The sequence below is a fragment of the Lasioglossum baleicum genome, chromosome 10 (assembly GCF_051020765.1).
Source record: "Lasioglossum baleicum chromosome 10, iyLasBale1, whole genome shotgun sequence".
Lineage (NCBI taxonomy): Eukaryota > Metazoa > Arthropoda > Insecta > Hymenoptera > Halictidae > Lasioglossum > Lasioglossum baleicum.
The window spans coordinates 7,826,434-7,845,213 of record NC_134938.1 but is presented as its reverse complement, the minus strand read 5'-3'; the positions used below and the strand labels follow the sequence as shown (position 1 = coordinate 7,845,213).

The 18,780-nt window shown below is 40.9% G+C and overlaps 1 protein-coding gene across 1 annotated transcript; it reads right to left on the bottom strand.

Annotated features, from left to right (window-relative positions):
• Positions 1-890: 890 nt before the first annotated feature.
• Positions 891-16,800, bottom strand: LOC143212908 (uncharacterized). The gene is made up of 3 exons (XM_076432221.1): positions 10,941-16,800; positions 10,518-10,807; positions 891-1,611 (listed from the first exon to the last, which is right to left on the bottom strand). Exons 2-3 carry the CDS (start codon positions 10,788-10,790, stop codon positions 1,555-1,557), a joined length of 330 nt encoding a protein of 109 aa, XP_076288336.1. The 5' UTR covers positions 10,791-10,807; positions 10,941-16,800; the 3' UTR covers positions 891-1,554.
• Between the last annotated feature and the right edge of the window lie 1,980 nt (positions 16,801-18,780).

The window sequence follows — 18,780 nt, the reverse complement described above, 5'->3', positions numbered from 1 at the left end:
TTCGACATTCATGAGAGAATTTTAAAGTTCACGCCCGCGAGAATATGAATGTTTAATGGCGACGCCGCGCCGCGACGACAGAAGGGGGAGGTGGGGAGAAACTCCCGCGGAACGTGAGAGCAATTTGATTTTCCTTGTAACCGGGCTTAGGAGACTGCAACCTGGTCGAATTTCCGTAATCGCGACACATTCGACCGCCTCGATTTCATTCGGTCGGTCATTCTATCGGAGTACCTCGTCCTTTCAATTCTCTGGCAGACTAATCTCCATTATTCGTTCATAACGAAGCAACTTCGTTTTACTTACTTTGCGTAGCTACTTCGTTCTTTCATGTCGAATGTTTTATCGCGTTCTGTGCTCGATAACACAGCTTTGTGTAGTATGATTTCTATCGACTCTTGTCGAATAACCGATGGGAATACGAAACGAACAAATGCCTGGCCTCGTTATTAGTGAATTCATTAAGTTGAAATTATTGAAATAAAAAAAATTTTAATATACCACGTTTTTGCGACGGACTAAAAAGTATAAAATAATTTTTCCTAGCCCCATTCAGGTAGTCCTGAAAATTTGTGATTGTGAATTTTGAATAGCTATGAAGATACTTGTAAGATTTAAAACGAAAAACGTGGGGCGCATGCAATAGATAATTGATGCATGAATAGTTCACCTAAGTCACTAACAATTTTATTCCACTGCAAATGATATGAACTGTTCTGTGAGTTTTCTCAAGGGCAGCTACTCTCTACACTCCTTACTATTATCTTGCGCCCACGTTTTTCGTTTTAAATCTTACAAGTATTTTCATAGCTACTAAAAATTCACAATCACAAATTTTCCGGACTATCTGTATGGGGCTAGGAAAAATTATTTTATACTTTCTAGTCCGTTTTAAAAACGTGGTATATTCAAAATTTTTTTATTTAAATAATTATTTTCTGCTTTTTAGTCTTGTGTGTGTGAAATTTTTCAATCGATTTTAAACATTTTGATGAGATTATAACAGAGACATGTGGTAAATTTCAGGTTTATTTCAGTTTCTCTTCACCTGATCATATATGAAATAGAAAATTGTTATACCTACCTACCAACTAATGTATCAATATGTTTAATTTTTATTCTACTGAAAAATATAAAATAAAGAAGCAAGCAAAATTAATTTTCTAAGATTTTTATTTCAATATTAGAACAAATTAATGCCAGGTCCTTCTTAGTTATCAATTTTAAATATATAACTCACAAGAAAGCGAGTTAATATTGCATTGTCATCCAGTTCTGAGCTATGTTCAAAGTTTCAAGTTTCTAGCTCATCGGGAAGTCAGTTAAAAAACAATTACAAAATTTGTACCGAACAGACAAACAGACAGACAAGAAAGCGAGTTAATAAAAACATGGTAAAATAAAACGACAACTTTGTTGAAGCGTCTCTCTTGTTATATTCTTCGAAGCAGGAAATCGATACGCAAACCCGACTCTTACGCTTAGATTATGGCGGGAACAGACGCCATAGCGGTTCGGCCAATGGAGGAAGACGTGTGGCGCGGAGTGGGGATATCACGTGGTCCCTACACGTTCCTCGCCGCCATCTCCTGACGGACGATCAGTAACGATCTAAAAACAAAACATTTACGTAGATACTATTTGATCAGATGTGACGATGCTCCATATGTAATTAATCTAATCATTTCGCATCTGTGTTAAATTTCAATGAATTTAATCAGTAAGCTGGGATAATACCTCCCAGAAATTGAAAACAGACGCAACCTTTACCGCGCCGTCTGCTTAAACGAATTACTCCACTAAAAGGAAACTGAAATCCTGAAAATCCTTCTTTGGGCTATCCGGCGGACGTTAGAGGGTGAAAGGTGAGCATTAAATAAATTCAATTCTATGCTGAGCGTGGTCCTGATTAATTTCACGCCAAATAAATCCCGTTCCCCGTTAATCCCACCCCCTTAAATTCGTCGGTCGGATCGAATCCTCGCCCAATCCGTTCCGATTAATTATTTTCGACGATCGTGCAACAAGAGGCGACGCAGCTTGAATGCGAACTACTTAATGGCTCTGTCCGATAGTACCACCGCCAATGTTCCTGGTTCGACGCAAGAAATAGAATCACCTACGGAGACCCGTTGTCCCCGTTTGATTTCCACTTATCGTTTCTTTCCAGCAAGCTAGTCTTCGCGAAAACTTCTCTCGGCGAAAGAGCGTCCGAACTTCTTCAAGTAGAATTTCGCATAACGAAGCTGTACCTATGTTATCTGCCAAAGATCCAATTACACGTTTATCAACTTGCCCCGGAGTACTTTGTCGTGCTTCGCGATATAACTCGCGGACTTCCGGTTCCCCAGAGCGAGCAATTAAAAAGAGCAACTCCGTTTTATTGGCCCCATGCAAATTGGTATTGTGTCACTTCGCTGAGCTGTTTCGTCGAATATCTTCCTCGATTTTATCGAACTCCTCGTTCACCGTGAACTCCACTTCCATTACGTAATTATTGTCAGTAGTTTCTCGCTGGAACTTCAACAAACTTCAACTATGTTTCGAACTTATGTTCCTTGCTGTATTTTGAACGTTCGCTGTATTTAAATGTTTACGAGAAGAAATAAATTTAAGATAATAATAAGAAATGAATTGAAAATTGTTTGCGAAGCTGTCAGATTTATCATAGGCGAAATGATTCGCGAATTTATAGTTTATGGAGAGGATCCGATATACGTTGCCGTTGGGATTTTGTGCGGATCAAATCGGTCAGACGGTATTAATGAATCGCTACGTTCTCTGTGAAGGGAACTCGCTTTGGCAGAGCTGAAAAGAGCATTTTCGTTCAACGGAGAAAGGAAAATGTTTATCGAAAGTTTGAAAGGTATTGCCAACTTATACTTTAATTCCAGCCCCTCGTCGGCATTGATAATTCAGTTACTATTTTACCAACTTTTCAAAGAGTTCTGCAAGTTATGATCAGAACCGTCTCGCTCGCTGCAAAATTAATTAGTTCTGGATGCACCGACCGCGATGCTTTTTTCGTGATCGGCGAATATCAATAATTAGAAACGTCCGCTTCTTTGGCCTGTATTTAAATTCGGACTGAGTATTTTCGCTCGAACATTGTCCATTTCATCTTCCGATGCTTCATTTTCTGACAATTCAACTGTTTCCATCAGGAAAATTAATCAACATTAACAAAAATCGTTGCGAGCTTTAACTCCTTGCACTAATATTTACAATGCGGTTATAGGGACTAGAAATTTTTCATCAGAATTGTCAAGAAAAAAATGCAATTGCAAATATACAAAGTATTCGTACACCATTTAATTATCTTCAAATTATTTTAAAATCGTAACCTTTAATTTTTCCTTCCCAGTTACGATCAATAACAATTTAAAGAAAAATTATTTACACATTAGCTAGCAAACAAACTCAAACGGTTGGGTCCAATTTTGAGAAAAAAAAGTTATTCATTTTTAAACGGTGTACGAATACTTGGCACACCCACTGTAATTTATATTTTCACCAAAGACTATACATATTATACAGACAACAAAATAAAATTTTATCTCAGCATACAGAAAATTGATAACATTCCTTTAAGATTGTTTTAGGTATTTTCAGAACATCTGACATCTCCTCAACTGATAAACGTAGTGATTTCTGTACAAGGTCTCGAATTTTATCTATCCGAACATAGAGAAGTACAGAATAAACATAGAGAAGGCATAGTTTAAAGGCCCGCGTGTTCAGTAACTTATTTCTGGTATTTTTCCGATTAAAATAAGACCAAATACGATATAATTTCAAGTGTATTTAGTAGTTTAATCGACGATCAAAGTTTTGGTCGCAAGGAAGGACAGCGTATGGGAAAGAAAGAGAAGCGGACTGTCGCCGACGGCGGCACAGTTCAAAGAATATCCCATACGCTGTTCATCGTTGCGTTCGAACCTTTCATCGTCGATTGAACCACTAAATACAATTGAAATTATATCGTGTTTGGTCTTGTTTTAATCAGAAAAATTCCAGAAATAAGTTAGAAGAGAATATCCCATACGCTGTTCATCGTTGCGTTCGAACCTTTCATCGTCGATTGAATCACTAAATACAATTGAAATTATATCGTGTTTGGTCTGGTTTTAATCAGAAAAATTCCAGAAATAAGTTGGTGAAAGTCGCATAAAAAGAAAATAATGGAAAAGAAGAAAATTGTACATTCGATTCATGGTGTCAATGCAGTGGTGTTCACATCGATATACCCGAGGCGAGATCAATCATCGCCGCCCCGAACAGTGTTCGCAGGCGACCCCGGACAGCGAATGAGCATTTACTGTATTTACTAGACTCTGTTCGGAATCTTCATCACGAGTCTGACTCGATATCGTAGGGCAAGTGGCGAACCTAATAGAAGTCCTGAGGGATTACAGAAGGACGAGTGCAAAAATGAATGTAGTTTCATTATTCCCGTTCATTCGCACGTGGATAAGACGATGGTATAAAAGGTTGGAAAGGGATGGTATCGCGACCCAGTTTCGAGAATCGGCCTGTACAGCCGACAACAACGGCGAGCAAGGAAACACAAGCGGGCCGTTTCGGGCTCACCCAGGCCGTCGCGTCGCGTCGGGACGAAATTGAAAAGAGGGACTATGGCTTTCCCTCGCTCGCCATCCTCATTCAGTCGCCACTTCGCGAACCCCATTGTCTACGGCGCACGTGAATATGTGCATACATGAGCCGAAACAAGACTCGTCGGAATGCATATTCCGCGATTCTGATAACGATACCCGGTGCATCGTATAACCGTTCTAACGGGTGTCGGCGTGGGAAGTTGGTCGGAAAGGGGATCGGGAGGGAGGCGGGATTCGAAAGCGACGGGACGGGACAAAGCTAACTGGACAAGCTCGTTCCAATTACGCCACCGGTCGCGATAATTAACACATTTTGCGAGGACTTTTCGCGAGGCAAACTTTCTCGCCGAGTCATTCGCCGCGACGTTTTCCGGATTTATTCTTTTCGATTTCGTGCAATTTGGACAGGCATTATTCGCATGATAATTGCGTGCTCTTTAGCGGCGGAAATTGTTATATTCACGTTTCGCGAGTCGGATTTGCGCGATGAAATAAAAATATCTTTTCGCAATTCGCACACGGCGATGATTTGAACTTTATTGTAAATCATAATTTCCTGAAAGAGGAGAGAATTTATATCGTATCTACAATAGCTGTGTAAATTATAAAACCAAAATGGAATTTTAGTTCGGTTCAAAGGAAATTATTAGCATACATTTTTATCAGAATTAATGTTCAGTTGATGTGGATTTAAAATGTATAATTACAAATGCTTTCAGCCGGACAGCATTAATGATAAGAAAAAGTTCCGCACGTCCGTCGAGAGACAAAGAAATTTCGGTCTGCTCAACTGCACTCTGTTCCAAGTCCTCTTATTGTTAGAAGCGACAAAGTTACGGGAAGATAAATGTTCTCCGTTCGTTTTTACCCTGGAACAAGGGGCTCGTCCGAACTCATTGACCCACCCCGTACATGAAAGCTAGGAACAGCGAGGCGTCGCGTCGGCGAAGAAAAGCAGCGGATAGCAAAACAGAACCGATGTAAAACACGAGGAAAGTGCGAGCGGGAAAATGCATATTTTCCCTCTCGATATCTGCCGTCTTTCCTCTCCGTTTACTTTTCCCCCCTGTCCCCTCGCCGCCCTCTTCACTCGCAGTTCGTTGTACCGTTCTCTCCGCGAGCCGCCGTCGTCTTTCTTCCTTCGATTGTGCGAATTTCAAAAATTTATAAAGAGACGAAAATAGGATATCGACTTCACGAAGCCGAGAGCCATTTTAACGAAATATTTGTCATGTTAGCTGGCGACCCCGAATCCAGTTCAATATGTGCACGGGAATTTCACGAACCGGGAATTTCTCTTGCATTTTTCCTACCAATGGGTGAGATCCAAATGTTAATGTGAGCGAGTGTTGCGATTATCAAAGAGTAAAACTACTCTCCGTTCGCGGAAGAAATACAGGATTTAGTTCAGCACAAGCCACATCAGCTGTCTCCCACGATAACGCGTTAAAGTGAAATTAAAAAATATAATTCTAAAGGAAACGGCACTTCTCGGCCGCGAGATAGAACTTTTCAAGTTTTCAATTCAAAGACTGGCCAACTTCTCTCGTAGCCCATACAACATCCTACTCGAACGAATGCAGAAACTTTCGCGGGAAGACCTAGTCCGCGTATAGGTACGAACAGGTAGGTGGAACGTTTCGCTGGAACGCATAACAGTTTCGGAAACGCGAACTGCCGCTCGAAATTGCGTAGGCATTTGCAACGAACGAACGTTCGTCGACGGATATTTTAGCCCGGTTCTGTAACAAGGGTTTTTCACGAATAATTGACTTGGAAGTTTAACATATTTCCATGATACGTACGAAGAGTAACAATCATTTTTTGTTACGGAAAATTTTTTGTGACTAACAGTAAGATATGACGGACATTTGCCTCAGTTCAGTGTTTGATTTTCATTCATGTTAAGGTGTGAAAATAGTCCTCAGAATAAGGGGTTGATAAATCTAGTTTATAGAATATCTTCGAAACTATTAGGCCCAGAGGAAAATTTCAAAATCCAATTTGTGCGTCTTTGAGTGACGAATCATTTATGGTAAACTAATTTAAAAAAAAAATAATTCGTTTAAAAAATATGTTAAAAATTATGTTTACATTATTATGTACATAGTCTACGTAGCTTGAAAAGAATATCAACAATAGTTACATTATGTTCCAATTATTTTCATAAAACGTAACCGTACACACTGTGAGGGGTGCGGGATTGTACGATTCGAATGCGGTGTTTTTTCAGTAATGGCTGCTTTTGTTCCGGTGAGCAAACGGTTCTAGAGACGGCGAAGAAAGAATGCGGAGGAAGCGATGACCGGTTATCCGAAGGGATCATAACCCGTAATTTCTTTCGCCGACGAGTGGATCGGCGTGTGCCGCGGCAAAGAAGTCAAGAAAAAGGCGCAGAGGCCACGGGAACGAGAGGAATTCAGCGGCGAAATGTGCGCAGGGACATCCGAGCTCGTTTACGCTCGGGACTGTGCTATGTGGAAGGAAGGAAGGAAGGGGTAGCGTTGGGGAAACACTTTCGGGCCGGTCGCGAACTTCCTGATGCCAAATTTAAGGGTCAAAGGGAATGCAAAACAGGTTACCTCGACAACGGCGCGAACTTCTGGCCCCCGCGAGCACCGTTTCCTGCGCCCGTACCCCGCGCCCGCCCAATATCGTCGCGTGTTTGGTCGTTTTCCGGGTTATGCATATTGATGGTTTCTGACGTTTTGCATGCTCCACGTCCGCCACGAGTTTCAGACGTTCCACGAGTGCAAATCTACGGATTTCCAGAAGGTTATCGTCGCGGGTTCTCTCTCTCTCTCTCTCTTCCTCTCTCTGCCCGAGTTAACCAACCCGCGCACGATCGGTGTCATTCGGGCATTTTGCTGTTGGAAACGGAAACGACGATTATAGAGCTCTTTAATTAAATCGAGAATCTGCAGGCATTCCTAATGTCTGCGGATTTCACAGACGGAAGTTGGATAGGACTTTCATCAAAACTGATTCCCGGGAATGAAAATTAAGGGCGCTGTCTCGTGGGAGCCTTGAAAAATTCAGATGGCACAGGGTAGCAGGAAATTGTGCCGAATCAAGTACCTTTGAGAGGTTTGACCAGAAAATAAATCAAGCTGGAAGCTTGTATTCTTTAATTGCTACGTTGTTGAAGACAAGTAAGTGTCCGGTCATTTATGGATAAGAATGTATCATAACTGGAACGAAGAATAATAGAATTGCGTTGTAAAATTGTGTTGAATCGAGTAACTTTATATGTTGTTCGAACTTTAACCTTAATTTTCCAGAGAACGACTCATTTTTATCCATGGTTATTTTGCGAAGTTCGACCTTGAAGTTTGACCAGAATATAGATCAAGCTGGAAGCTTGTATTCTTTAATTGCTACGTTGTTGAAGACAAGTAAGTGTCCGGTAATATATGGATAAGAATGTATCATAACTGGAACGAAGAATAATAGAATTGCGTTGTAAAATTGTGTTGAATCGAGTAACTTTATATGTTGTTCGAACTTTAACCTTAATTTTCCAGAGAACGACTCATTTTTATCCATGGTTATTTTGCGAAGTTCGACCTTGAAGTTTGACCAGAAAATAGATCAAGCTGGAAGCTTGTATTCTTTAATTACTACTTTTGTTGAGGACAAGTAAGTGTGCGGTGATTTATGGACGTTCTTATAACTGGAACGAAGAATAATAGAAGTGTGTCTGTAAGATGCTGGAAGTATGACAGAGAATCCATGTAAGGCAGTGTGTGTAATTAATTATTCATGATAAAGGAGCGCATCCGCTCGAAAGTAACTGCTGAGGATGCAGCTCTCGTGCCAACCTGTAGCGCAAAAACTCACCGCTAACGAACTAATGGACGGTTTCTTGTCCGCAATAGAAATTCCGGAATATTGACAAAGATGCGAACGCGAGATCGTGGCTAACGAATTGCGCGATCCTTAGCCGATGATAATCCTTGGAACGCATTTATCTGCGGACGACAGCCAGCTAGAAATTACATCGACGCGCGACGTCCTCGCGTGGATTTTAGCCGCGCTTTTCTCGAGGGTGCTTTTCATTAATCACACCGTCCTTTTATCTCCCGGCTCTCGGCTGTATGGTAAAAGCGTTCGCCCGATAATTTCGTTCTGGCGTGATTACGTATCCGCAGCCGCGCCAGTTGGCCACGGATAATATCCAACCGCGGAAACGGCCGACGAAAAACGGTGACGCTATCGCGGCGGTTCGATCTCGCTTTCACTAGTCTCCGCCGACCGAGATCGTTCCTTTTTGTTTTGCCTCTGTGTAAATCAAATTCTGCATATTTTGGCTCGTTCACTCGCTTCTCGCGGACTCGCTTAGGTACCGTTCACGCGTGCACTTGACTCACGAACGTTCCAAAACCGCTGACAACTTTTTCGGTTCGAGCAGCGTAGATACTATTCTCTCTAGACACCTATCAAAGTTCCGGTTTAGGAACCTGAAGAAATTTTCAGAATTTTTCTTCGAACAAAATTAACTATTTCCTCCGATTTAGAATATTTTCGTTCTCAATGATTTTTTCATTTTGATATAAATTGATATAATACCTCATACAATACTTAAATACTTTAATAATCGACTAGATACCAACATATCTAGTAATGTAAACAACATTTTAAATAATGGTACAGCAATTTTTAGTGGCGCTTTTGAGGTTTTATGCACCTTTCTTTTTTAAAAAAAAGGAAGAAATTCATCATAATAATTCATGATAAAGCAGATATCAAAATTAACGAATAAAGCCTGAAAGATTTGTTTCGACTAGTGTTATTCTAACATTGTTAACTTCGTCGCAGGGTTGAATGACACAGTGGCACTGTTGCGTCACGCCGTGATTTGTTAAGTGAACCCTGTTCATCTTACAATTTAATAGTGAATAACCAGAGATTTTAATTGTTTAGCCAACTGATAGTTTGCCATCCGATCTTCCGATGGACGTTAGTTACTACGTTATCGAAACACGAGGATCATTTTTGTGAAAGGAGTTGGCTTACACCTGGATGCCTAAAATCATATGTATAGTATTACCTCTCTAATTGTATCATTGCGGGGTTCCCAGCGTGACAATTAGAGAGGTAAACTTTGAAAATTCGGCTGCGTCTATGAAATCTTTGGTAAGGCACACGTATGTTCCTTATTCTACTATACATTCACTTCCAAAAATGGTGAAAACAAAACCACAAGACTCGTAAGAGCTCTCGTATGTGATTGCACGATTACTAATTAAATGCTGTTAACGGTATTCACCGACTAGTTCTACTTCGCACCTATCAATCTGGTATTTAAATCTCCCGGAACCGGCTTGCTCGTTAGGAGATCTCGGTTACTGCTCGTAAAGCGTGCAGTAATCAAAATAGAAGATCAGAGAGTGAAGTACCATCGCGCCGTGCAAGGCCGTAACTTTTTACGTTTTCTCCACTGGGATCGATTTAATTCCTGATAGTTGACGACACAATCGCGACGGCTACGATTCACGTGTAAACCATCGAACGAGCAATCCTGACTGGCGATCGTAGTTTTGCCGAACACGAGGAAGATGATGACACGACCTGATGCGGAACGAATACATTTATGTCGATCGTAAAACGCGTTCCGAGCACGCAATTTCATGTTCTGTCGTCCTGTCGTCGATGAGGACGCGTCACATCGCCCTCGTGCCTTATGGCGTGAGGTTGTCTGTTGTAATTGAAGTATATACAGGTTGATTTTTATAAAGTGACCGATTTTTCCCCGAAATGGATAAACATACGAAAAAATCGATTCGACGGAAAATGTTCAAAAATGCCCAAGGTCAATTCCATTCTTTTTAAATGCGTGTTGTGGAATCCCGAAATTTTCAAGAACCCGAAAATGTCGAGTCGGGTCGGTTTCCCGCATACCTCCACTTCCGGTGTCTTTTGATCCGTCAGGTATGCGAGGTTGGAGAAGAGCAGGAGACCAATTCGTCCGTTTTTGTCCGCGACGAGTACCAAGGACGAGGACGAGGATACACTGGCTGTTCGACGCGCTTGAAAGATTGCGTTATGGGTCGTCAACCTTTGCGCAAGGAGGCAGCTCGATTGGCTGAGTCGAAATGGCTCCTCCCAAAGGAGCGTTTCTTTCCGCGGGAACTCCCGGGGAAAGTTCCCTTCAGACGACGACGACGGTCCCATGTCAGCCTCGTTTCACGCTGTAACAAGAATGGATTCGAGAGATCGTTACTCGACCAACCTCGCTTTGCCATTTTCCTATCGCGAACTATTGAATCCGTTCGCCTGCACAACCGATTCATGGTCTCGGCTCGATATCAGCATGCTACCTACCTGCTGACCTTTTAGCTGTCTTCGCCATCGAGCCACAATCAGATTTTCCTTAAGGGATGTTCACTTTCAAGATGAATAGTCTGCAACACTAGGGAACAAAAATCAGTAAGCAGTCAATAATTGATTCTGATTTATTAATCAGTATCAGTGTACACCCTAAAGTAAAAATATCCTTTTAAAGAAACTAAATGACTACTTGAATAATTTATACTGATTTATTAATCAATATTAATAATTCAAAGCTCACATGATGGTGAGCACCCTGAAGTAAAGTTCTCCTTTTTAAGAAGCTACTTCACTAATTGAATAATTTATACTCATTTATCAATCAATATCAATATTTTAAAGCCTATATGGTGGTGTACACCCCAAAGTAAAATTTTCCCTGCTTTAAGACACCATTTGACTAATCGATTAATTTATACTGGTTTAGTAATCACTATCAATAATTCAAAACTCACACGGTTGTGTGCACCCTAAAGTAAAATTCTCCTTTTTAAGAAGCTAGTTGACTAATTGTATAATTTATACTCATTTATCAATCACTATCAATAATTCAAAACTCACATGGTGGTGTGCACCCTAAAGTAAAATTCTCTTTTTTAAGAAGATAGTTCACTAATTGAATAATTTATACTCATTTATCAATCAATATCAATATTTTAAAGCCTATATGGTGGTGTACACCCCAAAGTAAAATTTTCCCTGCTTTATTTCCTTGATTAATTTATACTGGTTCATTAATCACTATCAATAATTCAAAACTCACACGGTTGTGTGCACCCCAAAGTAAAATTCTCCTTTTTAAGAAGCTAGTTGACTAACTGAATAATTTTTGTACTGATTTATTATCAATATCAATAATTTAATACTCGCATGGTGGTGTGCACCCTAAAATAAATTCTCCCAGTTTGAAGCAACTAACTGACTTATCATCAATATCAACAATTTAGAACATGGTGAAGGAAAATTCTCCCTGTTTGAAGAATCTAATTGACAATCGGACGACTGTAGATCGGCAGCGCCGCGCCCGGCCTCTTTTGCATAGTCCTCTGCGAGCAATTTCGCGAAACGTGTTCCAGACACGCGCGGTCGTCATTGTCGAATGCAAAACGCGTCTCTAATTTATTCATACACGACAACGGGATACCGTGAGCGCCGATAATGGCCGCTGTTCTTCGTTACAGACGATTCTGTAATTCGAGTAATTAGTCGTAACAAAACCGTAGGGAAGTGGTGATGGTGGGGTTGGTTAGCAGGGCGGGGAGGTGGGTACAGGGGAAGGGGACAAGTCAGCTCGTTGGAAACAGGACCCAAGGGGATCCACGCCGGATACGAGGGAGTCGGATATCCGTTCGCGAGGCGAGCTGCCGAAAGAAAATGCGGAAGAAAGTCCAACGGGGGTGAGTTTACGAGCAACAGGGAAGTTAAGTCGAGGTGTCATTAACCGAACGACGGGCTGTTTTGGTTAATGAGGTACACCTGCACCCAAATGAACACATAAGCTTGTTTTCATCGTTCCCAAACGTCGTCTGTACACATCCATGCTCTGTGGTGTTGAGCACATGCAGGTAACAGCGTTGCATTATAACTAATCACAAGCGATTGCAAGGCTCAGTAATTGTTACATGCGATTTTTCATTTTTGATATTATCACGAGCGAAATTATAGATATTCTTAATCCACACGGGACCTGTGTTATCAAAATGTTGAAGAAAGGATAAAACGCTTCTGGAATCTCTTTCAGGCAATTGCGAAGAGCCGAAGCGAATTATATTTCTTCTTTATCTGTGTAATCCGTTTCGTGCTGCAGACGAGACTATGAATTATCAATTTCGCTTGTTCTTACTTCGCTTTTACCTGATTCTTGGTCCCTTTCGCTTCATTTCGAGAACCTCTTCAACTGAACTAGATTTTATTGTTGCCAGTCAGATTTGATACGCGGAGGATCCTTGAGGACATGGATCCTTGAACTGTCAATTCACTATTATCCTTACTTCGCCATTATCTGATTCTTGAGAGGGGAGATTCCCTTTGTTTTCGTAGCTTCTTTCTTACTTTTAATTTCAAGGGGCTTCCACGGAATTAGATCCCTCTCTCGTAATGCTTTGGTTTCTTGAGAAGACCAGATCTTGAACCGTTCATTTAGCCTGTTGTTATTTCGCTGTTATCGGATCTACAATTTTTCACTTAATTTCGAGGAGCTCCGGCGGAATTATACAGGGTCTTTCAAAAGGGACTTCGATGTATATACTGGTCGTCCATCTGATGAAAGTGAGAAAGTTGTAGGGACCATGTGATATTTAACTATGGCACCGCTTTAACAACATTTATTGCAATAAAATTAATCACTGAAAGTATGTGAACCAAATGTGAAAATCAGGCGAGACCCCCGAGTACATGCGGGTTCGACAATTTCTATCGAAACCAATCAGAATTCGCATCCGTAAACGAGTAATCGAATGAATGCGAAGTCGAACGGTTTGAAATTGAACAGAAAAGGAAACGATGGTAATTCTGTTAGCAATTGTAGTTTACTGGACATTGTCCTGCTACCATCCCGCGTGCATTTCCATTGGAGTTTCCACGAATCGAAAAAGTCTCCACATCCTGTGTACAGTAGCAAAGCAGAGGCAGCGTGGCGCGGAACGTTTCTACAACATTATTTCATTTCGGATTACACGATCGCGAGTTTGTTTTCCGCCGAGAGAATTCATTTTTCACCGAGTAGTTTCGCGGTATTTCGTAAATGTAGTAGCCGCCGACCTGTTTTCCAAGCAATTTAACAGACTTTCCGGAAGTGTAAGTGATTTAGGTGTTCCCCTCCGAATTAAGCGGATATTTTCTGGCCGGCGCGCTCGGATCAGATTAGCAATTTTGTCGGATACTTCGTTTCACTCTGTAATCAGGTCGAATTAACGCGGTATAGAGTTATGCCCAGTTAATAATAATTCCTGTTCAACAACTAGCTTACTAAGCCGTGATTTACGGGCGGAGTTCCGCACCGCTTCGAGATCTGATACGCGGAGACAACCTGTTCCTTGTGTAAACGGAGCTAATGTTTATCCGAGTATAGGATAAATATCTTTTAACTACACCAATATTGCTATTCATCCCGTACACTAATTTATAGAAACAGCTAATCACCCAAATTTCAACCCTTTCTTCTGCGTTTCGCAGTTTCTTTCAAAAGTCGTTTTTCTTCGCCGATTCCAATATGCTAGCTTTTGAGAAATTTCATTCTAAAGAAGTGCAATTTTTAACCTCAAGAACATACATACGTGATTTAGTTGCCAAAGAAATAAATGTACACAGTTAGGAGCAAAACTGATCACACATAGTTTAAATAAGAATAGTCAGTATGAATTATATACGTTCTGAAAATTTCATTGAAATTGGTTAACTGGTTTACGAGTTATAAACGATCAAAAGTGGTAAAAATTGCGCTTTTTCAATATTTCCGGCCTGTTTACCACTTTTGATGGTTTATGACTCGTAAACCGATTAACCAATTTCAATGAAATTTTCTGAGCGTATTTGGCCCAGCTAAAAATGTCGTAAAAATCAATTTTTACTATTGTTTCTCACAATTCCGACCAAATAGATTTTTTCAACATATTTTTTAGACGTCATTCACTAAACCAATTCTTCTAGCCTTACGGGGAAATTGAAGTAGGTTGGTCCATTCATAAAAAAGTTATTCTGACTTAAAGTGTGTGTTAATAAATTTTTAAATGTTTTCGGCGCAACGTGTTTGATCTTTTTTTTTTTTGAAGTTCGTAAGAAATGTGTATCTTTGATGGTAATGTTTAATAGTTTTTTCATGTATCTATTTTGTAAATTTATCAATTTGTTCTGTGTGAAAGTAGAAGTGGCAAAAGCGTTGAATTTGTTGATAATACTATTTCTAATGAAGTTAGGAATGTAATCGATCGAACCGTTGCGCCGAAAACATTTAAAAATTTATTATCAGCAAATACGATCGATAGAAGAAACATATTTAAAGTGTGTGTGATCGGTTTTGCTCCTAACTGTATACTATACAAAAAATTTTTTTATTATCGTAAATTGCGTATTCAATTTTTTCTATCCAGTACAATACAAATTGTAAAGCCTCTCGATTTTGATTTAAATATAACAATTGATATTTAATATGAGAAAAGCGATGTTATCCGAAAATTCTGTATTTGATTCTTGAAATTTTGGTTATCGATCAGTCGAAATATTTCAAAGTGCATTTGATCGGATACACGCTCGATGTGCAGGTGGCGAGTTCACTGTTGCTGTTCGGTTGACAGGGAACGAAACAAAAATCGACGAGCTACGGCTAACGAAATTTGATCAGCGTTCCCTGGCTGAGCCACGGGAGCAACAAGTGCCTTTTTTAGGCCGTCTCGTAAAATCGCTGCGTGCCAGTCCGATCGTTATCTAGGAAATTAATCAACTGTCTAGCCCGTGGAAGGGCACGGTAGCATTAGAGCTTAACGAAGCGAAACTTTGTTAACCGTGAAGTGCGAAGGCCGTGATTCGAGCTATCCACATTCAAGCCTATAATAATGATACGTTCTCGTTGAATGCGGCCGATGATGGCCGGTGAGTAGCTTGGAAACTAGCTATAAGTAAAGTTTGCACATTGAAACAGTTCCAGTAGTTTGAGCAGCTCTAACTTTAAAGCCGTTTGATCTTTAAATCAAGGCGATGATCTTTTATAAACCCGTGTAGGTAGTAAAGGGATGAGTCAATGCTTTAGTTCAATTCAAACATTCACAGTTCAGTTTAATATAATATTTATAATTTGTATCAATAATTCTATCATTTCCTTGAACGTTCCCATTCGGAATATTTCTGTTAGATATGTTGATATTGTTTCTGTAAAAACTTGTATGCTCGTTCGATCATCAAATTTCCATTATTATTCTGCGATGGTAGTAACAGAAATTCGGCCGAGCAACACGCTGGGTAGTTAATCGAAATACTTTGGTGTAATTAGATCTTCATAATCGATTTCGCCGCGACAGGTTTAATCGATCGCGAGGCGCACAACTCATGATTGCGGAGTCTAATGAGCCGAAACTTCGTTAACCTTACTGCGCCTGGGTCCAAGGACCCTAGATTCTTGGGTTCTCTCCAATTTCGTGTAAACGTCTCGCCGGTAACGAACCTGCCACGCGAAATTGTCGTACGGTTATTTTTTATCATTTGCGAAACTCCCCTGCGAAAATCGAAGTGTCGATGCCGGGAAGATATCCTCGCGCGGCGACGTTTCTTACTAACTTTATCGCTAACATATTTTAAGATCTTTTCTTTTTAACTTATTTAATCATAGGATGTCTTGACAAGATTATTAGCGTCGTAATACTTTTGCAGCATTTGTTATTTATGTTAAAAGAGACTATTTATGAGCGGAATGTATATCTTACTCGCGTTTATAATTAGTACGAAGTTTTTCTGTTCTACGTAACTTCAAAGAAATGCTTTTCGCTTATTATAGACCATCCCACCCCGGTTGAAGTAGGTTAATCGCACGCTTTAAGGTTAATGTACATCAGTAGCCGGTGTAGTATCAGTAATATGTATACATATGCGCACATATAACAGAGGTAAACAGAGTTCATAGATATACATATATATATATACATACGCAGAGTATATATGTATATCGGTGCAGGTGTACCATGCACACAAATTATTACACTCCACTTTGACGAGATCGTGGTGCCACGAGGATTAGAGACACGGTATTGTAAAAGGAATTTAGTTGAACTTTGCAATAAACCTTGCACTTGCAACAATTTCCCTCATAAGCTTCATATCTAATTAGTACATATACGAATTTCATGTTTACAAACGGCGCCATTGATTTTCAACGTAGCCTGCGTTCACTAATGAAATTATTTCAAGACGCCATTCAATGCCAAATATTTATGTATTTACACGGTTCAACTCCGGAAACCAGAAATATTTTACTTTTTAAATATACATATAATCCCGTAGATTTAGATGAGAAAATACCGAAAACCAAGTCTTAATGTTAGGCATCCACTGGTTCAAAAGTTATGCACGTTTAAAGTTCAGCGATTTCCAGTCTTTCTGACAAACGCTTGAAATCGCTGAACTTTACACACGCGTAACTTTTGAACCAGTGAACTTCCAACATGGAAACTTGGATATTTCCGGCATCGTCTCGTCAAAATCTGCAGGACCACGTAAAAAAAAGTTCAAAATGTTTGTTTTCCTCAGGTGAAGTTCACCTCGAGATTGTTGAAAGGTGACAGAACTGGCGCAGTAAATAACTGTAATGTACGAGGTGGTGCATTAATTTTGAAACCACCATGAGTATTTCCTCTAATCGTAATAATCCGAACAAAATGAAAGGAGGGAAACCTTTTGATGCACATTCAAGGTCATCTTGATTTCTGTGGGAAATCACAGAAAGTCTGGTCCTTGCGTTTTAATCTACGGGCACGTCGCGACACACACACACACACAGACATGCAGAGGTTCATTTTCGCAATATCGGCGCGCGCGAGCGTACCGTAGAGTAGCGGTTATCGAAGCACGAACATGGAACTAGCTATACCGTCGGAGTAATTTTATGTACGGTCCTGTTCGGGCATACCACGGACAGGGAAAATATGCAGCCCGCGTATGCCCCGAACACTTGGGCGCATGTGCGCTGGCGCGCGTATCCAGGCGATTTGTAGCCGCACGCAAAAGTCCGCAGCAACGACGGACGCATCTCTCTCCGGCGAGATACACGGGCTGCATTTGCATCTATGGGATAGTTTTACACCTGAATGCCCCACGTTTTTTTTTCCTTTATCGCCTGGTAACGTAGGTACGCACCCGTGGAACCTGGTATTTATGTGTACCAGCCGCCGCCGCCTCGCTCAGGAAAACGTATCCGCCGCGAAACTACTGTCTGCCGCACGGATTTACGTTTCACCGTGGCCGTTGGAATTTATTAAAGCGGTAATTAAGATCGCGCTGGAGGTCTGCGGATTTAATAGTCTCAACCTGATCCTTCCGCGGTGCAACGCAAGCTAGACTTTGCCGAGGGGATGCGTCGACTGTTCAATCCCCTTCCGGTAGGGCGCAGGGTCATTTGCGGTCCATGAGAAATAGTTCTCCTACCGGGATATAACTCGCAATGCTGTTTGTGAAGATTATTTGTCGTAGCAAGGGAAGATGAAGTAGTCCTGCGGTGTTATTAAACCTACCCCTTCGTGTTCACTCGCTGATTGCTGCGCCCCTCATTTTCGTCGTTCGCGAGACAACCCTCATTCACTGCATTGTGGGCTTCTCCCGGCGATGAGCAACTCATTTTTCAAAAGACGAACATCTCATTATGTAACAGTGATAGTTTATATTCTATGGCTGTTGCGAAAACCTTCGAGACATATTAACAAACAGAATAAAACAGAAGTAATAAACAACTTTGATAAAAAGCCCTACAAGTGGCATATTTCAAACTATAAAACCGCTGGGTTTAATTGAACCCCACCCGGTAGAGTTAAATCCGTCTACCGCGACAAAATATCGAGTTCTTGCGTCCGTGTTATGGTTCAGCCGACGTCAAGCTGACGCACAGCCATAAACCCAACGGTATCCGAAGGGCAGAGGAGAAATTAGTCGAACGGTTCTTGCGGACTGACGTACGCGCACTGGTGAGCCTGGAGCCTGAAGGAAATTCTGAAACTTCCGTCCACCACTGAACAGGGAAGATGTTCTACACCCTTCTATCCCCACCCCCTTCAAGATGGAACGTGCCAAAGACCGGGGGTAGAGGGATAGAGGCGATCGCGGTGCCTTCGGGTTAACTTGGCCGTCACTTAGTCAA